The sequence below is a fragment of the Hippocampus guttulatus genome, chromosome 9 (assembly GCF_054856545.1).
Source record: "Hippocampus guttulatus isolate MCC_2025c chromosome 9, RoL_Hgut_1.0, whole genome shotgun sequence".
Lineage (NCBI taxonomy): Eukaryota > Metazoa > Chordata > Actinopteri > Syngnathiformes > Syngnathidae > Hippocampus > Hippocampus guttulatus.
Window position 1 is genome coordinate 13,378,784 of NC_141269.1, and position 27,484 is coordinate 13,406,267.

Here is a 27,484-nt window from a genome sequence, read left to right on the forward strand (position 1 = left end):
CAACTCTTAATAAATCGCCATCGAATGTAGCACTTTAAATTGCAAAAAAAAAATAAAAAAATGGTCATAAACACATATGTTGTCATGACTTGTGGGTCCACGTTGCACACTTCCATCTGTTGACACTAAAACCAGCTCTGGCACACATGCTTGCATTTTCGTGCAAGAGGCAAACTCATTGCAGAATGCGGAGAGCGCAAATGTCAGCCATATGTCTGGCAGAATTACCGCAGCGCTGATGGGCGTCACATGACCAGTTATTGGACACTGCCGTGCAAAAGTGCCTATGGTATAGTTGCTCGGGAATGGCAGATCATAAACTTGCGTGTGGCTAAAGGGCATTCCAGGCAGCGTAAGGCCTTTGTGCTTTGAAAGGCTCCTAACCAGCTTAACAATCAAAACTGTCAGACTGGGTTTCTCTATGGAATCCATTTCTCATCTCAATTCTATGTTCCTTTATGTTCAATTGCCTGGATTTACATTCTGAGCCCCAATTCCCCTTTAGCCTCTCAGGTCGGGCCCATGCGCTCCCGCTGTCTCATCCGAGCATGGCTAAGTTCCACTGGCGGGCTGTCCGCTGCCAGGGAGATGAGCCCGATCTGCTTCAGTGTCCTAAAACCATGTGGAATGGAGGCGAGTGCTCCATGAGTGCAGTTGTGACCTGCACTAAAGAGCACGGTAGGTCAACAACCTCTTGAAGGTTTTGGATGGATTTGATGAAATGCTTCTGTATGAAAGTGCTGAGTCCTATGTTCACATTTTCATCAGTTGCGGTGATGCTGCCTATACGGCTGGTAGGCGGCAAGGCAATGTCGGAGGGCACAGTCGAGGTGTTCCATGCAGGCCAATGGGGCTCCATATGTGATGACCAATGGGACGACAGTGATGCAGAGGTGGTATGTCGACAATTGGGGCTGAGGTGAAGGCATGCGCTTTTAAAGTTCTAAGCTAGTTATCAACCAGAAGCAACCAGACAGAAAGTCCAGTATGTTTTTCAATACTTCCTTTGCACTTTTATGTCTTACTTTCAGTGGTGTAGCACGGGCATGGCGCCAGGCCCATTATGGAAAGAGCTCTGGCCGTGTATGGCTGGATGAGGTGAGATGCACAGGAAATGAACTGACTGTGGAGCAGTGTCCGAAAAGTGCTTGGGGAGAACACAATTGCCTCCATTCCGAGGACGCCGGCGTCTCTTGTAGTCCACTGACAGGTAAATGAAGCGACCTGCATCATCATGAAGTAATGGTGCTTTGATTAAGAAAAAAATAGGGTGACACAATCCATTAGATATTTATAATACTCTGTAAATATACAGTAGCAGGATGCAAAATAATAAATGTCCCAAATAAACAGGACTCCTCGACCAAATCATCAATCATTCACTATGACCAAAGGTTTTTTTTTTTGTAATTCCATTCCATTACATGCAATGCAGTGCACAAGTGGTGTCCACATCGACATCACAATTCCTTATGAGCTTCCTGTCTGGAGTTTCATGCTCTACCAGTGCTTGCATGCATTTTCCCTGAGCAGTCTGGCTCTGTATCACATTTTGAAACATGCATGATTTTGATTTTGATTCACCAAATTCTTTTAAATTGTTCATAGGTATGAATGTGAGTGTGACTGGTTGTTTGCCTAGACAGCCCTGTGATGGCGTGCCTCGCCGATCGCCCCAAGTCCGATGAGATAGGGTCCAGCTCACCCACAGCTCTTCTGTATACACTACAAAGGCTATAGAAAATGGATGTATGCTTGCATTTGACAATTACTTTTGTTTCCAAGACAGTAGAATATTTTAACCACCTCCTGTCTTTTCCTCACAGTCATTGTCAGACTTTTCTCTCCACAGATGGTACTGCTAGGTTAGTGGGCGGGACTGGGAGCAACGAGGGACGCTTAGAGGTCTTCTACCGTGGACAGTGGGGAACCGTGTGTGATGATGGATGGACAGACTCAAATACTCAAGTAGTGTGCCGCCAACTCGGTTACAGGTAAACAGTGCCCCAAACCTATACGGTATGTGTCGTGTTGTTATCTATTGCTGCATTACGATGCCTCTGTGGACTGTGCAGGTTAGGCCAAACTCTGGTCCCTGAAGGCCTCGACATCACGCCGGTGCCTCGCTTCGGGGTTGCGTCTGGTCCTATTCTTTTGGATGACGTGAGCTGCACAGGCAAAGAGCCCAGCCTATTGCTTTGCAAACGGGAGGAGTGGCTCCGTCATGACTGCACACACCACGAAGACGTTAACATCGCATGCAATGCAGAACGCCTTGGAGATGGCCTCCCGACTAGTAAGACACAATCTTATCTCACTGTGACATTTAAACTGTCGTACGGGCACATCCTAAATATATGTGATACGTACTGTATATATGCATCGGTAGAAGGTAACTGTTACCTAAGAACAATCATTTGAAAGAATGTCTGTCTTTTGTGTAGATCCACCTACTTTGCTACAACCAGCAGATTACTGTATGCAATGTACATCCTGAGTTTTTTTTGTTTTTGTTTTTTCATATGGCCATTCGTGCTTGTTAGCAGTGCAATTTTGACAGATAAATTGGCCGCTCGTGAATGAGGCGAGCATGGGAAGTAATTACCACGTCACTCCCCATTACACCCCATCATTGGCGAGTTGGCGAACGGGGAGCGCAAAACCTGCGTTCTCTATGGCCAAAGGCCTTCAAAAGTGTTGCGGGTGAGCTGGAACCGATCCCAACTGTGTTACAGCAGGGCCGCTTTTTTAGGATTACAGTACATGGCGTTTTCCGTTAATGCAGCACTGGCTTTTTTTGTGTCAGATAAAATCCTCATGATACCACATTTGCAAATGTATGTACAGTACATTTGTGAGTCATAAAGGTTGAATGAACAAACCACAAATTATTTTTTTCATTATGGCATAAAATCTCAATTGCAGTGACTTTCTACCGAGCTGCTGACCTTTCTGATATCGTCTTTCGCAGTGGTGTTAGTAAACACCGAACACTATCTAAGGTTGCTATCGGGTCCCTGGAAATTTGAGATTATCAATCACAACTTCTAATTTCATGCTCATACAATACGTGCAATGATGATTTATTGATGTTATGGCGGATTTATTCTTGGTGGTTAATGCATTAACTATTAACCCTGCTCCTAATGTGTATAACACACATATTCCAGCGCAGCCAGGCATAGGAAACCAAAGTCTTAATTTACACAAATTTCCTCTGTCTACTACGTAATAGAGACGTTTGTAAGATCTCTGTCAAACTCAGTCTGCACTCAATTAAAATCTCATTTTAGAAAATCCGACATCCCAAAAGTGCAGGTTGAGGGTGATGTCATGCGAGATTTTTTTTAGGCATGTCTGCTGATTAGCCTGACCTGCAGTAATGACTACTGATTGCAAGTGTATACCTGCTTGCTCAATGTAAGCCCCCTTGCTTGTGGTCAAACATTGCTTGCAAGCTTTTGTGGGCCCACATATTGCCTGCTCAAGTGTAAAACCATAACTTCAAACCTCTTTTCAAAAGGTGCTGTAGCGCCACTCTTGGCATAAAGAAGTAGGGGGAAGGGTCTGGGGTGTTAGCACCATTAATCAAGCTTATATCAATGGCATGCAGGCAATAATATAGGAGATAGGAGCGACAGTGATGGAGGAAGCAAAGTTGTTTTAATGGGTTGAGTTCTGTTGCCTTCGCTACATAAAATAAACTGTATGTGATAAGTCCGTTGAACGTCACAGCAAAGAATGCATGAGAGACTTTTCTTTGGTGAGAGATCACACAGTGGAGACAGAAATAGCTGTTTCACATCCTAGGGGTTTATCGATGCAGCTTAGGTAGCTTTGGCAAAGGCTGAGGAACATTCTCCGGTCGCTAAAGAATTATGTCATTACTGCAAAGTATTTGTGAGTTTCCTTGTGCGGATTTATGAGTGTTTATCTGTGGAACCTCCCGCATTGCAGCTTGGTTTGTGTTGATTTTAGAAAGGACAGAAAATGTGGATAAGCCAGGCAGGGCTTTCAAGTTACACTCTGTGGTTTGATTTTTTTCTTCTCTTGTCGGAGAGCTTCACGCTGAGGTCATGTTAGTGCATAGATGTTGTCAGAAAACGATAACAATGAGCCTTCCTCTATCACCACCATAGACATACACTTGAGAGTGACCTAAATTGGTAAACTGCGGGCCACAGTGGAACCCTGATTACCCACTATGTGTTCCATGAATTGTATGATCTCACCCAAGCAATCAGCAAAGAAAATCAAAGGTTGCCAAAAAAGTGCAATGGAGTGCTTTTGGAATTACGGATGCTTATAAGGACATTTATGGTCATGTGATTGACTGGTGGTAAAGAGTCCTGAGCAACTGTGGTGTCATTTTCAGCCGACAGCAAGTGTTAAAATGGACGCTCTCTGAGATGCACAAAAACGGGTCGATTTTACTGTTTGACTCATGTTCCACAAACGTAATCTTCTTCAGAATGCTGTGTTTAGACTTGTGGGGCTGCATAGAACTTATTCCTGTCATACATTGACTTCCCCTTTTACACAGCTGCAACTGCTTTGATGAATGCTGTGAAAAAATACAGTTGAAAGAAAAAGAGCAAGAATGTGCATTCAAGAGAGAGACGGTGGGAGTAAATAATGTTTTCAAAAGCAGAAAAAAAAACCCACACGGCAAAGTGGAGTGATCTGCAGAAAAGAAGAAAGGTGCTGCAGCTGTTGGAAACATGATTCTACATGCGTTCTACAAACATTCAACACGTGTATGTTTTTTTATGTTTATTTTTTCTTCCAGACATGTTGCTTTTCAGAAGCATATAGCATTAACTAGATAGGGACTAAATCGTTGCCAGGACAGTGTCTGACTCTGTTCAGTCTAAATTAGGTGTTTGTGTGATCTCCTTTACCCATTGGAGTTGTGGAAGAAGGTGGGGGTGTATGTTGGTCAGATGTTGGGGTTGTTACAGGTAGTGGGTGGTTATAGTGGGTGGATGTCTGAGGCTCATGAATATAGTTGGGGATTTTTACAAAGACACGTACTTCAGTGTGTGTGTGTGTGTGTTATTCAGGTATCCCAGTGAGGCTCGTGGGAGGAGAAAGCCCCAGAGAAGGGCGGGTGGAGATCTATCTATCCGGTCAGTGGGGGACGGTGTGTGATGATGGATGGAATGATCGAGATGCTGAAGTTGTGTGTCGACAGATGGGATACAGGTATGTGAACTGATCTCGACAACATTGTGGTTGTTGATCTTCAATGGTAAATGGAGTGCACTTATGTAGTCCATTAGCTACACCATACAGTGCCCAAAGCACTTGACAAAGCCTCACATTCGCCCATTCACACACGCAAGTTTTTACTCCATTCGGTGGCTGCTGCCAGGCAAGACACTGCCAGGCCCACTGGGAGCAAATTAAGGTTCAGTGTCTTTCCCAAGGACACTTGGACAGTCTGAGCTTTGCTCACAGGATGACTGAGCCACAGCCACCACTACAACAAAGCTAATTTGTATGCTAAAGAAATTACCTGATTATCAAAACAGCTAAGTTGCTTCTAAGAGACAAGATGGATTTTGTTCATCCAAATGACTTCATCACAAAAAAGTCAATATCTTTCAGAGCCAAGGCCTGAATCCAATTAAAAATCTATGGAATGACCTCAAGAGGTTTGTCCAAGAGAGATCTGAGATCTGGTTGTCAGGTGTCCATCAAAACTGCATAAGCAGGATCATCTTTGTCAGAATTTCAGAGACTGTCCTTTCATTTGAGCTCATTATAAAGAAAGGCTACCTAAAGTTGTGGCAGATTAAAGTAGTTCCCGGGGAGTCTGGGAACAACTCCTTTGAGCTGATGCATAGCAGTGTGATCACTCTGGATGTTATTATGCTCGCGCTTAAGTAAATCCAGAACATCATCTCTGCTTGCAGAATCCATCATAACGCGTTGGACTTGGCATCTGTCTCGCTCACATCCCATCCCGTCTTTTTCCTCTGCTTTTCATCTCTTCATCTCACGTATCTCTGTTTCCGCTCAATAACTCATCACACTCAAACTGAGCTTTGAGTTGAACAAAAATAGCTGAAGTCAACTGTTGCGTTCCAGATACATTAGTAAAATGTCTTGCCCAATAGTTTAACCGTCATTTCTTCACTTTTAAATAGTTGAGCTGGACATCATTTTGTGAATACCAAAATAAACAACCTCTAAGGGAGAGCATATTGTGCTCCGTGACGGCATATCTCATTCATTCTGTATCCTATTATCCCATCCCTCCGAGATGCTGTCACCTTTTCCATAACAAGTAATTGTCGAGGGAGTGCTGTCATATGGACACAAAACTGTCTTCGCTCCCACTGCAACACATGGCTTCCCGTTTTCTTCCACACGTGTGTGTAGGTGAAAGCCACATCTGGAGAACATAAGCATGAGAGCGCAGTGGAGCGTGTTGGAGACGTGCAAAGGCCAAGTTAGGATCATCATTCTGTCTGAAGCAGGGTGTGGTGAATGGTCGTTAAATACACAACACCTCCCCCGTGGTTAGACAATTCTCTTGGGGTGATAAAGCAAAAATGTACACAAATTATATACAGCCTCATCTTTGACCCAAAGTGACTCGGATGACACATACTGGGATTATTCCGTCACACTGAGTCATCGTGAAACTCCGAGGAGCATATGCGTCATATTTTTATGCTTGAAATGGGATTTGAGTCAGACGTTTATGTGTGGATTTCTTTTTTTTCCCCTTTGATATGCCTATTACATACAGTATGTCATGCCATTTTCAATATGCTCGTAAATAGAAACGTTTTATTTTTTATTTTTTTGGCAACTGTGGTATTTTATTCTACCTTTTTTATGTCAACTTCTATATTCACATTTGATTTATAGGTTTTAACATAGTGCTCATTGTTAACGCATTGTTAATTTTTTAAAAAAATTAATTAGTTAACTTGTCCGTACAATCAAATGGGACTCAGTATTAATCCGCACAAATAAAATGAAATTGGGAAATACTAACACGTAGCTTAATATTGTTCCGTTGAAATACACTGGATTGTGACATTGCTGATAAATTATAATCATTGGGAAAACATGCTCAACCTGGCGCTTGTCCTCTCCAGCGGGCTGGCCAAAGCCCGTGTGATGGCGTACTTTGGCGAGGGGACGGGGCCCATCCACGTCGACAACGTGAAGTGCAGCGGCGACGAGCGCTCCATCGCCGACTGCATCAAGCAGGCTCCCGGCATTCACAACTGCCGCCATAGCGAGGACGCCGGAGTCATCTGTGACTACGGTGAACTCCAGCCAGGCCACAGAGAGGACAAAGGTGAGTCGGTTAGTACGGTATGTTTGTCTTTTCTGGATTGTTTGATACCAATCTGAGCAGCCTGCGAATCATCGGTTGTGTCTCCGTGTGATGTGTGTCTGCACAGCCCTGTGCGGCATACTGTACTGAGAAACTAATGAGCCAGGATAACTCAGGGTGATATTTTTAGTAAGGCCCTTCTCAGTGTGTGTAAATATGTCCAGATGGCGAAATAGACCTTTTCTATGTTATTGATTCACCCTGTCTGCCACACCTGGAGACAGACTCATGTTGCTGTTTGTTTCCTGCACATTACACTCGCTATGGACACTTGCAGACTCTGTGGTAAGTCAACACCTCTGATAAATGACCTTACTTTTGTATATTCAGTCAATGATTATATTCCTTGCGCAAGCCAGACCACTGTTCATCATAAAAAGAAGAATTTCAAGACATAAATGAGAAAAAAAAAGTAATATTACAACAACAGAACCTGAAAATATGGTTAAGCAATCACCGCCATCCCAGACTTTCTCACACACGCTGATAGATAAACATCTCTCTTCTGTCTCAATCAGCTCCTGTCAATCAGATTTGTGGGCTGCGACTCATACACACTCGGCAGCGTCGAATCATCGGAGGAGAGAACTCTCTGAGGTGAGGCCAAAATGTGAAAGAAGACAATTTTATTTTACGTGACAGTAGGTGACGGAGGATGTCAGCAGTACGGCTCAGCCCTCACTTAATAAACAGAGTACAGTACTTAGATTAAACCATAAACAACTCCTGACACTTTGTGTTCACGTGCAATAATTAAGATGGGAGGAGGACATGTGCAAAGTACATTATTTTCGACGCAAGTCAAAATTTTTGTTCCGGGGCAAGTCTAGCGCAAAGCGCAGTGCGCACGGGTGGTGAACATTGCAGAACAGAAATTAGACTTGCTGTAGTTCGTGCATGACGTTGGAATGTAAACTGTAATATCTCCGCATCCGGATGATGAAGTACGCCGTGTTTGTGACAGGCAGTTGGTGACTGCCTTGCACCTACTGGATGTGCGTCTGTGAGTGCCATAGTGAAGGGGGTGCTCTTAAAATATTTTTCAAGATGGTAATAATTATAATTCATTGAATGTATTGATTCCTACAGTAATTCAGAGGGATTATCACACACCGGTGACCTATATATGAATGAAATAAAATGAGGTCCACCACACATGTCCGTGGATCTACATTTCTGTCTGCCCACGCCTCAATTAAATACACCAAAATCGTGTTTGACCACCTGTGCTGTAAAATAGACCACCTTTTAGCTAGTCTGAGAGGTTGTCTACTTTTTGTCACCAAATTGCGACATGCGCTGGGGGGTGCAGCAGGTGCGTCCAATGAAGCGTAACTTGTAATGTTTAACAATTCACTTTCCATTTTCCATACCTAATGTGCATTCGGGACCATGCATTCAGCCAAAGCAGTTCATATTGAACTATCCAGTGATCAATTTGTTCATAACCAATTTCACTCAATTGACAAAATTCACTCTGTTTACCTGAGTGCATTTACATTTGTGTCTTAGGAGTGGCTGGCCATGGCAGGCTGCGATACGCTTGCGGGGGTCCCGAGGAGACGGGAGGCTGGTGTGTGGAGCAACTCTGATTGACACCTGTTGGGTCCTCACATCGGCACACTGCTTCAAGAAGTAAAAGCATACACCTGATATGTTTATTTCACATGCACAAGCATCTTGGGGAATGCAATCTCGAATTCATGGAAACGAACTAGCAAAAGGAGACCTATTAGGAGCGTGAACATATTTTCCAGTTGAAAATGTTTGCCATCGGCAGTTCCAGGCTTTTGTACTTATCCTAGTTCATTTCAGGAACGGCAAGAGTTCATGCGAATTTAAGCATGAAAACAATCAGAGCAATACGTGTTGTTACATTCAAATTTTGACTTAACTGGAAGTGATTTGTTTTGATCGTGCAATTTGGCACATTCCAGTAGGGAGATAAAATGGCATTAAAAAAAACATATTACAGAGTTCATAAGACGGAGTTCTGCAGTGTTCCTGGTAAACAGCCTACCTGACAGATTTATGCTTTTCCACATAAACTGAGTCGTGGAAGTTTGGCTTCAACATAAATTTTCCTTAAGGTGTGTTTTCAGTGAAGATACTCAATAATAAAATTCTTATACCTGACCACAGGATTTTGTATTCCCAAATGAATCCACGTGGACATAATCTTGGAAGTGCCACAGTGAAGTGATCAGCTGTGGTTTGGTGCTCACCGTATAGTTAATCCATAAACATCATCTGGTTCACTAATGCACACAGCAGATAAGTCAGCAGGAAGGAAAAGTGGTGGTTTATTGTAGAACACATATAGCCTGCATTTAATTTTATACCCAAACCTGACCTCAACACCGACCCCACACCAATAAATCCCAACTTTTCCACATTAGGAAGAGGAAGAAGTAACTCACTATACCCTTCTCTTTAACTTTTCATGAACCATTCCCACGGTCTTTTGTTTTCACTACTGGAGGTGTATAACCAAGCAGCTAAAAAATGTTAAGATGATTGACAGAAAAAAAAAGACTGAAAGCCTGTGATGAATCTTAAAACCTGGAAATTCAAAATCGATTTGACTTCCACTTTCTTCAAATAGCGGCTGGAAAATGGTTGGAAAGTTGAGCAGTAATCACCCCTGTACCACTTCTCTGTGGCAATCCGAGTATTGAGCCACCCATCCACTACAACCACAGAAAGTGAAATTGGAAGAAAACATGCTTTATAAAAGTCTATATTTTAAACTACGAACAATTAAATTACATTCAATATATTTTTCCCAAAATGTACAACGTACTAATTGGCAATGGAAAGAAGTGTCTCCATATCGCGCTTTATCATTATTTATATCAGTAAGTCCAAGTCAACTTTATTGTCAAATGTGCTCCATGTGCAACATTAAGCACAGATGAAATTTCTTTCCTCTCAACCACAGGAGAGAGAAGAGCAGCTGCGGGTGCCCGCGCCAGCCATCAACAGAACAGTTAACATAAAATGACAAAATAATACAACACAACACATAAGACACAGACGGTCATGCAATCTTAACCACTTTTTCTGCAAACACTTTGTTGTTTGAAGCAGTTATCGATAAAAGAGGAGCGAATCAAAGTGTCCTTTCACCAGTGGATCAAAGACGTCCTGCTGAAAATGTGCACACGTCTGCTACAAGCTAAGTTTGAAAGAAAACAAGAAGCTGTAGCGTGCATTGACGAAAAAGAGATTGGCTCACGTCTCCTGTCCCATGTAAATCCGCTTCAATTCCAAGCAGCGACTCCCAGTAGTCAGTAATATGTAAGCATTAATTACATAATAGCTTTAGATAACTAACACAAACTACATATTTTTAAATGATAAAGGTAGCCAAAAAGATCAAAATTAGGGTCAAAACGACACCAAAATTAAATAATATGATGATAAAGCAAATACATTTCGGACTTTCAGGTCAAATTGTTCCATATCCTTGTCCTCCAAGAATATCTTGATGGATCTCGCTTTGTGGGTCATAGAAAAGGGCCTTCTTGAAACTGTTCCCACAAAGTTGGAAGCATAGAGTTGTCAAAAATGGCTTATTGAGATAGAGAATTGATGTTCAAGGATATTTACATATATTTCAAATCTACCCTAACTCGATTGGTTATTTGGTTGATGAAAAGTCAAAAAAACATGCAATGAGTGGCATGTTAAAACCAAACAAAAAAGAAGAAATATCCACTCATACACTAAGAATGACACTTTTGTGGGATTTTAAAAATTAGAAAAAAATGAAATATATACTCACACACAAAGGATGTCATTTTATTGGGATTTGAAAAACTAAAATGAAAAAACACACACACTTGGAATGCCATTTAGTGGGAATTTCCCTTTTTTTTTTTTGCTTCTTCCAAACATTGTCATAAATCAAACAATGAGTCTGCCTCGTTAAAAATACATTGTTGGCTAAGATAAGATTCATTTGTGACTAATGTGCACCTCTTGCATTTGAAATACCAGCTGGCCTACTCCCCTCTCCTCACCTTTTCTCTGTGCACATGCTTTTTGAAGCATCAGTTTACAGCTCGCAAGCCACGTCATGTATGACACTACTATTGGTGGTTCATGCGGCTCAGAAAAGATGACCTGATATCATTTGGCCTCCATGCAGCTTGCAGATTATCTCTATTTATATTTTGGGACTGTCCAGCTCAGGGCCTGCCAACTGTAACAAAACTCAAGACCATTTTGAACATGGAAAAGGTAACTTGGGTATCATGATTACTTACTGGATACCTGATACCAAACACATTAACAGATGGATGGAGTGTGTGGAGTGTATAGATGTCAAAACGTTTTTAAGTGTTCGACCATTCTATTTGCATTGTTGAGGTATTTTCTTGGTCTTTCTGACGTGGCTCTTTCAAAAGTTATTTTCCTGCTTCTCTGTCGGCCTCAAGATAACCCACTTTTTGCTTCCTCAGACACGTTTTCAGAAACGCCCAAACATGTCAATAAGTGACAAGAAAGGCTTCATCGTGTGCCCTTGTGACGCAGATCGAATCATAAACTTGCTGACAGAATGACAGATTTATTGGATTGGATTGGATTGGATTGGATAAACTTTATTGTCAAATGTACTGTATGTGTAACATACAGCACAGATTAAATTTCTTCCCTCTCAACATAAAACAAGAGGAGCCGCTGCGGGTGTCCGCGCCGCTATCAAAAGAAAAGTTAACAAAAGAAAAAGACAAAATAATACAAAACAACACATGAGACACAGACAATCGTGCACTCTTAACCACTTTCCTGCATACACTTTGTTGTCTGAAGCAGTTAAAGATGAAATTTACTGTTATTCTCAAATTTTTTTGAGTGTGTTTGGGATCCAGTAAAATGAAATACCGTATTTTCCGCACTATAAGGCCCACCTAAAGGCATTCCATTTTCTCAAAAGCTGACAGTGCGCTTTATAATCCGCTCTGCCTTATATTCGGATCAATATTCTGATTTATTTGACGTAATATTTTAAATGTTTAGTAAAGTGCTTTGTTACAGCTGCAGCGGTTGTGAAGGCTCTCTATAAATAAAGCTGTATTGTATTGTATTACATCCCCTTTTGCATAGCTCCATCCAGTAGATGCATAATTCAACCGCAGCCATGATAATAGCTTCTATTCTAGGCATCTTATACGCGGTGCGCCCTATATACCGTATGAAAACAGTTTTAAAATAGGCCATTCATTGGACGTGCGCCTTATACGCCAAAGCGCCTTATAATGCAGAAAATACGATACATGACACCAGCATGGGACAATCCGTCTGAATCATTGAACAAATAAATTCAGTGAATGGATTATAATCATGAATAAACACGGATAATATTCTTATTCCGAGCACATTCACATCTCATTGTTGCTTATAAACTGCATTTGAAATTTGGATTAATTGGATGTTAATGGCATGTTTTTTGTTGTTTTTTTTCCCACAGAGTTTGGATTGAATTGTCATTTAACAAAATCCCCACTCGATAGAGCAACTGCTCTATGCATTGGAAAGTTGTCTTTCTCATTTGACAGTACTTGATGTTTAGGATTGGGGTTGCAAATTGGAGTGATGTAGAATTGCATTACGGCATATAAGTACATGTCGATACATTAGAATATTGTGGAAAACTTATTTCATTTCAGTAATGCAATAATCCTGATTTGGATACTGTCACGGGGCCGTGGTGGTGGAGGACCTCAAAAAGCAGGCAAGAGGGAGGAGCAGGGTAAACTTGACAAATTGTATGACCAAAACACTGAGAAAACTAAATCCGGAACATAAACCTGAAGACAGCAAGAATCCAAAGTAACAAACAAAAACCCATGGCAGAAGCAAAAGACGAACAGGAACAGAATCGCCAACAGAAAACAACGACAGCAAAAGTGACAGCAACAGAAACCATGACAGAGAAAAGGACAGAAACAATGACCCGACACCGAGTGGTTGTGCCGGGAGTCCTTTTAAACAGATACTAATGACTCAATGACCAACAGCCATGCAGCTGCAGGTGGAGCCCTACAGTGCCATCTGTTGGTCACAAACAGAACCATGACAGAAGCATTTTTAAGTCAATGTGTAAGCTACTTAAAATATGTATTTGGAGCCAGATGAATTTATTTGGTGTTTTTTTTTTCTCCCCCTCTCCCTCCCTTGTGGTTTCTTTCTGACTTCCGGGTTGAGTGAACGCTGGCGCGTTTTGGCTGCCGCTGCTCAACCCGTATTGTTTTGTGTTTTTTGTTATTGTAAATTGTCCTTGGGTGTCTTGAAAGGCGCTTATAAATAAAATGTATTATTATTATTATTATTTCATGCAACAAATGCATGCAATAAAATTGGGTAGATTCAACCATTTTTTTCAGTTTATAAATTATATCGACTCACTTTTAATTTTTTATTTGAACATCATAGTGATTATAGCTTACAACTAATGAAACCCTCAAAGTCACCATTTCAAGAAAGTACAAATATAGAAATTAGGTAGCCATTGCATGTTTAAACTGTGTGGTGTGCTATGTAAGAGTTTCAACTTTTGGAATTGAACAATTGATTAAATGAAATTGTCTATAATATTCTTTTTAGTGGGCGGCCCGGTAGTCCAGTGGTTAGCACGTCGGCTTCACAGTGCAGAGGTACCGGGTTCGATTCCAGCTCCGGCCTCCCTGTGTGGAGTTTGCATGCTCTCCCCGGGCCTGCGTGGGTTTTCTCCGGGTGCTCCGGTTTCCTCCCACATTCCAAAAACATGCATGTCAGGCTGATTGGACGCTCTAAATTGTCCCTAGGTGTGAGTGTGGGCGTGGATGGTTGTTCGTCTCTGTGTGCCCTGCGATTGGCTGGCAACTCATTCAGGGTGTCCCCCGCCTACTGCCCAGAGATGGCTGGGATAGGCTCCAGCACCCCCCGCGACCCTAGTGAGGATCAAGCGGTTCGGAAAATGGATGGATGGATTCTTTTTAGTGAGATGCACATGCATGTATGGATAGTTTGATCAAAGAGTCCATCTTTACAAAGAAATAAGCTCAATTTCGACATTTTCAGAAGTAATAATTTAACAATATGTTTATTTTATTTGTATGCAGTGTAGTGATTTCACTGATGAAGAGCTTCACGGCATCAGAACTATTTGTAATATTGTGCTTTGTTTACATCATTTAACTTAATGATCTTGCAAATATTAGAAACATCTCTCACTATCATGCGGTATACTTCTAAATATACCTTGGTTTATTTTTTTGAGTGCCTCTTCTCCCTCTGTTTTGTGCACAGGTATGGAAACAGCACCAAGCAGTACAAAGTCAGAGTGGGTGACTATCACTCCCTCGTCCCTGAGGAGTACGAGGAGGAGTACGGTGTCGCTCAGATTGTCCCGCATCCGAGTTACCGCTCCCACAGCAACGATTATGACCTGGCCTTGGTTCGGCTGTCACCGGGGGCCGTGGGCCACACACCGGGAGAGTGCGTGTCATTCAGCCGTCACGTCCTTCCCGCCTGTCTGCCCCTGAGGAAGGAGAGAGCGCTCAAACAAGCCAGCAACTGTCACATCACTGGCTGGGGTGATACAGGTGAGCTTTTGTGTGTGTGCGTGTCTGTGTATAGGGGTGAGGGCAGAGTGGCTCTCAGCTGCAAAACAAGCCGGGGAAACTGTCATAGATGACAGTATGTTGTCCCTGCAAATTGTCTCGTAGTGGGGCGGCTTGATACACCTTGAAGAGGATGATATCCAAAACCAATAGGTGTCTTGCTCTGTTGTTGAACAAAGCTCTCTGAAAGTACACAGAATATACCTTTGACGTGAGAAAACATAACTACTGTATTTGCAGGTTATAATGCTAACCTATAGAAGTGCCACCCTAAACGTAAGTGTATTGAGTGCACTGTGGGCGCAGCCCCCACCGATTTGCAATACGTTATTTACGCATTCACCAATTTACGTTGCTTTCTGTGGAACCTATTCCTCCGCTATTGGCTGAAAAACACTCTGGTCTACATTTTTTTTTTGTGTCCTTTCTATCGTGCTCTTACTCAAAGATCCTACAAGATGGCACCAAACCCATGGCTAATAGGAAAGCCATAAATTGTGTCAAGGAAATATCTTCAAGTGGTAGATCTCGATTTAGAGATGAATATCTCTCTACAGTATCATGGAGAGGCGGTGAGTTTGGCTTGAGTTGCGAATGGACATCATAGACAGTTGTATGTTTACAAACGTGCGTTTCCGGCGCATCAGTGCAATAAAATTATGTGGAAGCCATTTGTTTTTAAAGGTCATGTTTTAAAATCATTTTTTAACATGTATTAGGTTGACATTTGTGTTATATTCCTCATTAACATTTAAGCAAAGATACAGCAAGTGCCACAAGAAGATACACACACACACACACACACACACACACACACACAAATAAGGTTCAAAATATTAGGATTTGGATGCTGTATTGCTATTTTTTTTTTCTCCATCACCTTGAAGCCAGAAGGCCTACATTGCATTTTCGGCATGTTGAGGAAAGGAACCCGCACCATTGTTTAAGCTTAAGTTAGAATGAAAGACACATCTCAAGGACATTACAAGAACTCTGTTGAACAGGGACAAACTCTGTCAACATATGTATTATAATCACCATACAAAAGTCATTGTACATCAAATGATCTGTTAGTCATTCTTACATGAGAGCTGCATTGGTTGCTGCTCATGTCTTCTGTGTCATGAAATCCATGACCGCTTGATTCATACGTACATGGGGAGCGGGTGGGGATGGGGTGGGGGGAAGAGTTTTATTCGTTTACTCGAGTGCGGTGACAACACGGACTATTTAAAGTGTCTAATGTACTGAAAAGGTGGCGGCTGTCTGACTTCACAACAAGATGTCTGCTTTGCACAAGCACGTGGATTTGGCACCTTCATATAACTCAAGCATACACGCGCTGGCATTTTACACATACGTAGCCGCCCAGGACTTTATTTCTGTCACAACCAAGACATGGAAAGAGTTTCTGAGTTATGTAGAAACTTTGGTTGCTGTTCTCGACTATTCTTTTTTTTTTTTTAAGCTACTGGGAACGTTCCTGCAAAGAATCTCAAGTTTAGTGTGGTTCAGTGGGCAAATTGGTGGACGTGTATTATATTGCGTTTAAAAGTGTAATTTTATAATAGCATCTGTCCTCTCGAAACAATAATCACATTTACTCATCCAAATCATTTTCGATGTCAAGTTAGGTGCATTTGTCGGTGGTTGCGAAAGCTTCACAATCCAATAATTTGACAAATTGACGTGTTGGCTCAATCTCCATTGTAACACAAATCAAGACAAAATGTACGAGGCCCACTTTTGAACTTCTCTGCAGGCCGCTCGTACTCCAAGACCCTCCAGCAGGCGCCGCTCTCCCTCCTCCCTCGCCGCCAATGCCAGCAGTATTTCCAAGGTGCTTTCACCAGCCGCATGCTGTGTGCCGGCAGCCTCCAGCAAGAGAGACGCGTGGACAGTTGCCGCGGCGACAGCGGAGGGCCTCTGGTGTGTGAGCGTCCCGGAGGAGGCTGGGTGGTTTACGGGGTCACGTCGTGGGGTCACGCCTGCCGGACGCAGCGGTCGCCCGGCGTCTACACCAAAGTGTCCGCCTTCATCTCGTGGATACACAAGGTGATGGCGCATAATGAGGGAAAACAAAGAAGCCAATAAAGTCAGTGAGGCACTTGAGTTGAATGAGGGTCACATGACCCCCCCCCCCCAAAAAAGAGAGACAATTCTTGCTTCCCAAAAGCATGTCTTTGTCTTAAGCACTTATTTATATAGCTCGCAAAAGCTTCCTTAATACACATGCCTGTGCGATAATTGCGTTGAAAAAGTATATATTTTTAACATTCTGTATTTGGCCACAAAGTTGCATTGTAACATTTTGTGACGTGAGTAATAATGTTTTACGGGACCACAGGTACTAAAGCATGCATGCATGAAGTCATTGCATGAGTGTCGACAGATTTGCACTCGATCATCTGCGCTTTTGTGCTCGCTTGTTTTATAAAGCGAAACACCTAATTTCATTCGTTTGCTATTTTAAAATGGTGGTGACATTTTTCAGGTCCAAGTCTGTCACCTGGCTTCAAAATTTCAGGGTTAGGGTTAGGCCATCATTAGAAATCCAAGCACATAATAGTATTTCTACTCTTGATTTTTTTACATGTTGACTTCCTGTTCATGATCATTGATTGTGCTAAGAGATTTTAACTACGTGGGACAATCTGATAAACTTGAATTTATTTTGTTGAATGATTTTGTCTGTTTCAATGTACAGTACTGTTTATGAATAAACCGAGATTTTGTAAAAAGAAAAAGAAAAACTGCCTAATGTCTTTCTTTAACACACATCTTCACATATTTGGTTTTTGGAACCTATTTGTTCCAAACACAAAATATCATCTATTTGCTGTTTTACCCTACACTACTTTACGCAAAAACACTGTATAATATAAAAGTTTAGCTTTGGTGCCATATGGTGTCATCGTGGTGAGAAGGAATTATGTTGATGGAGGGGTTTCATTTCGTCTGGCCAAGACAAAGAAAAAATGTTCTCTATCACCATCTTGTGGCATCTATTGTCACATTTTTTCGGAGGATGTCACTTACTTGTAATTCTCAATTACTAGTCAATTACTTGTTGTTATTAGGGTATTGCTGCAGGGCTCGGTCCCCACAGACTTTGTACCTCACACGGAATACACACATACCAATAATCACGCTGCAATTATGATCCAAGTCAGCAAAGGCCTGATTATAGGATGTCAAATTTTGTGTAAATGTGTGGACAGGCACATGACAAATAAAGATGATTCTATTCTTTGTCTCAGAAAAATTATGCTGTGGTGTTGGGTGAGGTTAGAGTAAGGTTTTTTTGTCTCCCCATCTGCTTCAAAAATCATCGGGGACAACAATGGTAAACGTGCACCGAGATGATTTTTTCACAATCATGCACACACACACACACGTACTGTCACTGCTATGTGACACCTTGTCGACAGGAATAGCTGCCGTTTTCAGGCTTGTCCCGGTTGACTTGAACGGGCAAACATGGTAATACTTTTAAAAGTGGGAGTGAGTGTGACGACAGCAAGCTGAGAGTTGCCCTGTGGAATTCCATTACTTTGCTTCAAATGTGCTTTGCTAATGTCTTTGATCCTACGAATTACTTCTCTGGTGTGACAATCATTCTCAGTCCTGTTAAAGAGCACCCCAGTGTGGTGATATAATCTTCGCTACTGAGTGATGCAAAGGGCCACCCACCTGTTTGAGAAACACTTCTGAAAGATTGACATTGTCCCATCTCTGTTGATGTATTTTGAAAAGAGGCCTGCAGGCTATTCATATTATCCTTGAGGCAATCTAGTGGCCCGAGGCAACATGTTGGTGACGCTTGCTTTAGTGTGTCAAAGTTTTTGTCCAAATGTGAATAACATTAATAATCGGTGATGGCAACTTTCGCGCTTTTGTGTTTCATTTAGAGACAGAACATTGACAAAACATGGTTAGTGGTTGGTTAACACGACGAACAGGGTAGACAAGAACAGGAGGAAACCCAGACCGAATGATTTAAAAACAACATAAAACAAAACTAAATGCAATCTAAATAATGAAAAAAAAATCACAGGTGATGAAAGATGTTGACAAATATAACAACTGAATAAAGAGCTCCCAGAATTTGCTAATCAAAACGGAACGTTACAATGCTCGTCAAGATTGTAGAATTTCTGATCGAGCTCTTGTATTGGACTATAGATTGATGCATTGTAAGTGTACCTAATGTTGTGGCAGGTGGGTGTATATAGCATACACTGACAGATTGTATCGACGAGCTGGGTAAAATCGCCTCCTTCTCTCTTCTCTCTGTTTTACAAGAAATGGCTTTTTTTCATGGCTCCCTTCTCTCATTTTTCCTGCTTTGTCTTTAAATCCTTCTCAGATTCTTTCATTTTATTCAAGGCTTCTCACAAAAAGTTCATATTTTATGATGAAAGAAAAGAAAACCCATTAACAGCAGAGTGATAAAAACAACTCCACTTTTATTGCAGTTGGAATTCCTGCAATCTGTTTTCTTCATGTCATGACCACTTCATGCCGCAAACTTAATAGCAAAGAAACACACAAGTTCCAGAGTATGCATTTCTTTTAATTTTGGTTTCTGTTTTTGACACTTCAAGATTGTTGACATAAAACTGAAGGTAAACAACTGTGTGTGTGGTGTCATTAACGAAAACATGAAAACCGAGGCAGATACAGCGACAAAATGGGGGTGGGGTGGGGGGGGGCAGCCTGGCCTCATATCCCATGTGTCACGTCCACTCGTTTTGATCGGTCTCTTTTACTGCCGTCTACGGCATTGATAACATCAAACTTGTATGTTGGATGCGGCTTTCTTCTCCTTCTTGCTCAGCGGCGCCTTCCCAACTCTTATTTTCTGGAGACAGCCTGGGGTGACATCACTGAGGTGAACGGGGCTGCCAGATCTACCAGCAGCTACTTTCACTCGGAACAAACAAACTCATAGAAAATCACACGACAGGCTGCCACACGCCCTGAGACGATGCACCTTCTTCGAATTCTTTCCGTGGTAGGAACAACACCAGAAACTAAAAAGAAACTTTTTTTTTTTGTCTTTTTCTTTTTAGCTTCAACGAAGTAGTGCACATGATGGGATTCACACAGCTGACCAGCGCTGTTCTGGTGTGATAAATTAAAGGTGAGAATCCCGCAAAAGCTTCAAAGTTACTGCAGGTCTGCGTAAGAGTTCTACTTGGATGAACTTCACTTTGTCCCCAGTGACTTCGGAGGGACTCCAACCATTCATCCCTTCAACCAGCCCTCCAAGTGTTCCACTTTCTTTGCCCTTCAAAGGTGTGAAACAAGGCCTTGTGTTGGTCATCTTGACTTCGGCGCTCGCTGGAGAGTGCGTCTGAGGGTCGGGTGCTCCAGGTTTGCTCTGTACTGTTTCACCTTTAGCCTTTAATGCCGGCTCATGGATGCAAAGGTTATCTAACCTTAAAAAAGAGGTGAAGATCGAGTGGGAGTGGACAAAGAGGGAAAGGCAAAAACGGTAGAAGAACATGAATTTAGGAATCAAATGATGTGGTTTGTGGATACATTTGTAATGTGAAACATGCAAATGGTCTTGTGAAATCCATGTCTTGAATATCGAGTATTCCATTGTTATGCTGCTCAAAGGATGAATTTTTTGCTCTTCACAAAGTATAAAATCCTTAAACATGTTCTACCTGGCAAAGTAATCATTTTTGACAATCAGTTAGATGGATGACATCCATCCACCCATTTTCGATAACAGTTCCTCTTTTGATCTTGAGCCGAACTCCGGGCAAGAGCCAGATTCACCCTTGAACTTGTTGCTCGCCAATTCTCGGCCACAGAGACAAAAACAAACATTCACACTCATGGAAAATTTGCAGTCTTGACTGAACTGAAGGCCTGCCATACAATGAGCCACACAAATATATCCAAAGTACGTCTGAAGTGGAAAACACAAGGAGTGCTCTGTCAATGCAACGAAGAAAGAGATTTCTCTGGCTAGGGTAGCTATAATATACATTATACAACGATGGAAAAGAGGTGTGAAATAAAAGAGTATGTGGCTTTTTTCCGGGTACTCCGATTTCCTCCCACATTCCAAAAACATGCATGGCAGGCTGATTGAACACTCTAAATTGTCCCTATGGTGTGATTGTGAGCAGAAATGGTTGTTTAGCGATGTGTGCCCTGTGATAGACTGGCAACCAGTTCAGGGTGTCCCCCGCCTACTGCCCGAAGATGGCTGGGATAGGCCCTTGTGAGGATAAGCCAATTAGAAAAGTTTTTATTATTGTTATTATTATTATTATTATGACGGTATTATTATTATTTCCCTCATTGGTCTCAGGTAGAGTGAAAAATAAAATAAAATAAAGCAGTACTATATGTAACACATTGACGGTAGTAAGCTGAGCTTGGTAGAGTTGAATGCTGCTGACCTTCTGTAGCTCCTCTCTCAGCCAGGAGGGAAGGGGCTGTCCAAGGCGATGCAACAGCTTTGACAGCTCCACGTTGTGTTCCCTGTAGTACCTGGACAGATATGACCGAGCCTGCACATGGCAGAGAGCATATTAGGACAAATGTCAAATTTGAAAGGATGTGATGGAGGTGCAAATGAAGATGAGGGGCAGGAAGGGCAAGCAATGATAAGAAGAGAAAGAGAAATGGTTAATGTACACTCTATTTAACTTCATTTATATCCACTCCGGTAATTTCCACCCAACCTTTATTGAGCCAAGGCACCCATTTTACATTAGTAAAACCTCACTCGACAAACCAAAAATGTCATGCAAATTATGAATACTGTGGTGAAATAATGATCTTCTCATCTGAAGTTACAAATGCATTTAGTGTGGCCCTGTCTTCACCGATGTGCAGTGTTTACACACTGTAAAAAAAAAACACAACTTCAATTGGAACAATTTTAAAATATATATTATTGACATAAATGGCAACAATGTAAGCACAACAAAGCAAGCAAGTTGTTGGCTTTAAATCAGTTTGCCGAGTTGTTTTTACATCTATCTTTAAGCTGTGGGACAATTCAAGGTTACAACTAGCTCTGTAAACTCATATTTCCTTGTTGAAAATGCGGGATAGCCAATTTCCACATTATCAAAACTAAAAAAAAAAAGATTTTATTAAAGTTTTTTGCCTTTAATTTTTTTTAAATAGTGCATATAAGCAACAGGTGGATACACAGAATTATTGCATTTATTGATCCTACATTGCACTAATCATCAATGAAATTGACAGATGAACATAAATATGTATTTATAATTGGAAACAGTAAAAAATGCAGATGAATAGCCATTAAACGAGGGAAGGTATCCAATTTTACATAACTGGTAATCATTTATTTGAAATTTATAATTTATTTTACTTCATATGTTATTGTCAGCAACATGCAAAACTATTAGATACTCTTCCCCTAGGTGGCATAAGTTACAATTAAACTGTGTATCCACCCTGTGCCAGTCATGCAACAGACCAAGTCATGGCTTCCTGCAAGGATTTAGGATTTAGGATCTTAGTGTTCAGCAGGCCTGAATTTCACACTGAATGCGTACATTTGTGAAATAAAGACGAGAACATTATTATCCAGTACTGGTGACATTTTTGTTTGGTGGTGTTTTCAAATGTCAAACTTTTGACTCAATAAAGGGTCTGGCAAACACCGACCACTGTGACAGTCCTTACAAAATCAAAGAGCAGAAATTTGGATTGGATTGGATTGAATACAACTTTATTGTCAAATGTGCTGTATGTGTAACATCATAACATCAATCAACAACATAAATCAGGGCATACTCATTTACAGGGCACAATCAACATAAATGATTATTTGTTTGTTCCAAACCCGCCATTTGTTAGAAAGAAGAAGAGTAATGTCATGAAAGAAATACTGATGAGCCTTGTCCGCTTGGTGGAGGCTGCTGGCCCACAGTTTAATTACAGGTGAGTGCGGTGCACCCATTAGCCATGTGCGACTGCACGCCGAAGATGGATTGAATCCATGTGTGCTCATCTTCATTTGTGAGCAAATGTGTGATTTTGCCAAACTCTGTGGAATCACTGGTCTGGACAAAGATTTATAGATTGAATTTTCTCCTTGTCACATCCTCACTCCATCCTAATTTCACCACCCCCCACCCCCTCCACTTCTCTCAAGAGTGTTGTGTCATTACACATGATCAAATATTACTTTGGCTGTGTTTGCTGCACACTGACCACCCCATGTGGGGATTTCCTGGGAGAAGTGTTGCCTGCCGACAGTCACTGTGACACTAATCACTACTCAATATATTTTTAAAAATTGACAGAGTAACAGTGTTTACCTCTGGTTCCATAGGAGGATACTTTCGTCCTTTGCTCCTCCCTAAGCACTTGGTCTTTCCTCCCTCAAGCAGCTGGCACCAGAAGCCCTTTTGAGGGTCAAAACTGGAAAGGAAGAAAGGAAAGAGGATATACTTTTTTAATTTGTTAAAGAGGATGACAAACCAGACAATTGAGGCATGTTTTCTATTCAAGAAGAGACCACTTCAGCTACTTGTAGATGTCAGACAAACCATAAATTGCACAAGTTGTCGCCTTTTTCCATACAGTATTCATATGGCAATGTCAAATTACAATAGGGGTGTTCACACGGCACACATTTGCTCCGGCGCTGCACCGATGTATTTTGTTGCGATATATTTTGCACCGCAGCAAATTGTGTGGAGCGTTCACACGTACAAAGCCGCTGAGCGTGTCTGCACCGGCACAGCGTCGGTGCAGCCCCACTTGCGTTCACACGGCAGTTTCTGCAGCGGGGCAAAACGACAGAAAACAAATGAGCTGTCGTGTTGGTTCTTTTTAAAACGTATACACAACTCAAGCGACTACTGGACAGGCACGTCCTTCTCCTTCTCGGTCGCCGTGCCTTCTGCTCGAGAGTGACCGCCCCCGAAAACGTAAATCAACGATGACTTCAATGACACTCAGAAAAGCAAACACGTAATGCGCCAAACAGAAAATCAAGAGAGGAAATCACAAAATAAATTATATGGGGAGCGGGGGGTTGTGAACACACAACAATTGAACAAACTACACAAACAACTCCGAGACAGTCCAGTCTTCTACAAAAGGAAAGATGTTACCAGCCAAGTCTTATGTCGTTATTAAACAAACACATGGCGGAAGTCCGACAGAGCACGAAAGCAACACATTCTCGCCGTACGTAAACTCTTCACAAGCATTTGCTCTGGAGCAAATTTAACCCAGTTGCGTTCACATGTGCAAATTTACACCGGTGCTGCTTCGCTAATGAGCATTTGCTCTAGAGCAAATTTTTAAACCACCTCCCTGAGGTGGATCAAATTTGGTCCGGTGTAAGCTGTTTTCCGGGGCTACGCCGGAGCTAATTTGCACGTGTGAACGCTCTACTGGGGCAGCCCCGGCGTAGCACCGGACCAAATCTTGCCGTGTGAACACTCCTTATGACTGCTGTTGAACAGCACGTTATTCATTCACCAGTATTATTAACCCATTATGCAACAATGCAAAAAGCTACATCTCACTATTACTGCTTGTGTAATGTTTCAAGCAATACTGGGTTGTGAGATATTCTTTTCTTCCAAGTTACATTGACATACCATCCTTTTAATATGTCTGCAGTTTGATTGGTTATACAGTACATGATATGCACCGTATTTTCGACACTATAAGGCACACCTAAAAGCATTCAATTTTCTCAAAAGACGACAGTACCCCTTATAATCCGATGTGCCTTATATATGGATTCATAATCAGATTTTTTTGTGGGACGTAGTATTTTAAATGTTCTGGAAAACGCTTTGGTACAGCTGCAGCGGTTGTGAAAGCACCATAGATATAAAGTTGTATTGTATTGTATTCTATTCCCTTTGGCGTAGCTCCATCTAGTGGATGTATAACACCACCACAGCCACTATTGTAGCTTCTATGCGCCTTATAATGTGGCGCACTTTATATACGAAAACGGTTTGAAGAATAGGCCATTCATTAAAGGTGCGCCTTATAATCCGAAGTGCCTTATAATGCAGAAGATACGATAATCTTAACGTGCAAGAATATTTTAGTTTTAATTTTTGAGAAGACTGATATCAGAATTAATCGTAGATGTAAGCTGTGAGTAAAACTCCACAACTCATAACAACAGTAACTATTTGCCTCCATATTGTACTTTAAATACTGACAGGGATGGATTTTGTCATTTGGGGACCCATTTGTCAACTCAGTCATGTGACTCTCCACATGAATTTTCAGTACGGACAAACATTTTACTTTCATCTCAAGGCCTTCATTGAGATTCTTCAGGCTTTTTTTCAAACAAGTGAATCATCTCTGCATTTAACTGTATTTGACAAGAACATTCATTAACATTGAATATAGTTTACCATTTCTACCGCTTTCTTCCTCAGTGACTATTCATTCGGAAGTGAGTATTACATTTTTGTGGAGAAAACTGTCACTTGTGTCACTCTCCAGTTCATCTGCATCGCATTCTCCTCAGTTGACACTGAGAGCAGTGCTGCTGCTACTGGCAAGAGCATCTGGCACTTGCTGTTGTCCATTCCACATATTTGGCATCACCAAGAAAAAAGTTGAAACCTTCGGTAGTTTTGATTAAAATGTTTGTTTTTGCCTCGCCTTCTCTTCTCTGCTCAACTGGAGTAACTTCCTGTATCAAGTCTGTGCATGTGCAATAACAAGCTGGAATTGTCCACTGCCTGAGAAGTGAAAGCGGAGCTGTCAGAAATGATCATGACAGATTACCGTATTTACCGGAGTATAAATCACAGTTTATTTCATAGTTTGGTTGGGTTGCGACTTATACTCTGGAGCGACTTATATGTGAAATGGTTAACACATTGTACACATCACATGTTATTTTCATATTAAACCACAAGAGGGTGCTCTCTGCCTGTGTTGATACTTTCCACGTTGGCGGTAACTGAGAAAAACAACTGACGATGACTCTGACGATGACTCTGACGTAGGCGACGTAGAAGAGGAAGTGCTGCATCTTCTACCTCCGGAGTTGGCGGAGTTGTTTAAAAGTGACACAGAGCATGAAGATTTCATTGGATTTCGTGATTTGGAATGACGCTGATGGTTTGGTAAATTTGTTAGCATATTCTTTGTGCTGTAGTTGACTAAATAACTCTTAATATGTTACGCGAACATACCAGGCACATTCACAGTTCATTGTTTAAGCGTCATGTAACGTTAGCATATCGTACACTTATTCAGCCTGTTGTTCTCTAGTTTTATTTTTATTTTAAATTGCCTTTCAAGATGACATGTATGTTTTTGGTGTTGGATTTTATCAAATAAATTTCCCCCAAAAATACGACTTATACTTCAGTGCGACTTATATGTGTTTTTTTCCCTTCTTAATTATGCATTATTTGGCTGGTGTGATTTATAATCCAGAGCGACGTATAATCCGAAAAATACGGTAAGTATTTTGATATGTTTTTCAAGTACGGACATTAAAATGTTTAAAAATGATTGTTTTAAATCCAAGAAAACAATAAATATTTTTTTTATTAGACTTTTGGAGGCACCAGTCATTTTATTGCGTTTGCCTGGCAAGTCCAGCCTTGCTCTTTGGCAAATGTGGATGTGACTGAAAGACGTAAATATCACTGGTTATCTTCATGCATCATTTGGCGTCCTCATAAAGTGTTCTTTTACTCCATGTGACAAGACAGGAGGAAGAAAAGATGAAATAAAACACCTTTGTTGTTGAGGAGCTGTCAGGCCGCTGCCATGTCAAAAGAACGACAAGAAAAAAAACATGCTTTTTTGGGGGGCGGGGGGGGGGGGACTGTCTTTGTGCTCCCCCACCATGCGTACACACATACACGTAGGCACACACTTTGTCACACTCCTGTCAAGATGCATCTCTTTGCACATTATTTTATATGCATGTCAGTCTACCATCTTTGACAGAGGCGCTCTCTGTCCCCATGTACAAAACTTGAGACGCTCCTGTCTGGAGAAGAGAGACAGGCTGCATTCTGATGAGCAGTGCTTGGCTAACAAACCGTTTAGCACCCTCAAAGCATGCAAAGAAACCCTTTGAGGTGTATTACTTTGCAAAAAGATGGATGAAATGGAGGGCTGAGAAAAAAAAAACTTGAGTGGGGGGACACACATATTGATAATTGAGCCAAATCTGAGCATTTTTCCTCTCTTATGACCAAAGTCAACAAAGATACTTGTATGGGATGTCTCTCAAAGATCATCCTGAGTAATTTATCCTGTAGTTTTGTTTGTGTAAAGTGTAATTTTTTTTTCATCTGTAAAGGAAAACAGTTGAGGCCGACAGTCATACATAATGACGTTCATCATATGCATGTTACAAATACTTATGTGGTCAGCACTGTTTGGCCGAGTCACAGCCATCTTGATTGTGACGTGAATTTGTGTGTTTGCAGAACGTGTCTCCCAGGTCGTTTGCCACAGTAAAAATAACAGAGAATTGGTTGCAACCGCTATG

General features: G+C 41.5%; 2 protein-coding genes across 4 annotated transcripts in view; one reads left to right on the forward strand and one right to left on the reverse strand.

Moving 5' to 3' along the window:
- Positions 1–17,715, forward strand: part of prss12 (serine protease 12) — a 22,770-nt gene extending 5,055 nt beyond the window's left edge. For both annotated transcript variants that reach the window (XM_086120150.1, XM_086120149.1), the window contains exons 4-14: positions 506–678; positions 769–919; positions 1,032–1,210; positions 1,853–1,994; positions 2,076–2,296; positions 5,064–5,205; positions 7,116–7,321; positions 7,879–7,957; positions 8,873–8,995; positions 14,657–14,952; positions 16,733–17,715. In XM_086120150.1, coding sequence (XP_085976276.1) covers positions 506–678; positions 769–919; positions 1,032–1,210; positions 1,853–1,994; positions 2,076–2,296; positions 5,064–5,205; positions 7,116–7,321; positions 7,879–7,957; positions 8,873–8,995; positions 14,657–14,952; positions 16,733–17,064 — 2,044 coding nt within the window. In that variant the 3' untranslated portion in view covers positions 17,065–17,715. The remainder of the gene's footprint in view (positions 1–505; positions 679–768; positions 920–1,031; positions 1,211–1,852; positions 1,995–2,075; positions 2,297–5,063; positions 5,206–7,115; positions 7,322–7,878; positions 7,958–8,872; positions 8,996–14,656; positions 14,953–16,732) is intronic.
- Positions 17,716–19,525: 1,810 nt separating this feature from the next.
- ndst3 (N-deacetylase/N-sulfotransferase (heparan glucosaminyl) 3) overlaps positions 19,526–27,484 on the reverse strand; it is a 49,313-nt gene continuing 41,354 nt past the window's right edge. The window contains exons 13-15 of one of the 2 annotated variants that reach the window (XM_086119725.1): positions 23,295–23,397; positions 21,396–21,506; positions 19,526–20,409 (exon numbers count right to left, since the gene is read on the reverse strand). In XM_086119725.1, the coding sequence (XP_085975851.1) occupies positions 20,380–20,409; positions 21,396–21,506; positions 23,295–23,397 (244 nt within the window). In that variant the 3' untranslated portion in view covers positions 19,526–20,379. Of the gene's footprint in view, positions 20,415–21,395; positions 21,507–23,294; positions 23,398–27,484 lie in introns of both variants that reach the window. The other variant, XM_086119726.1, reaches the window with a different exon arrangement.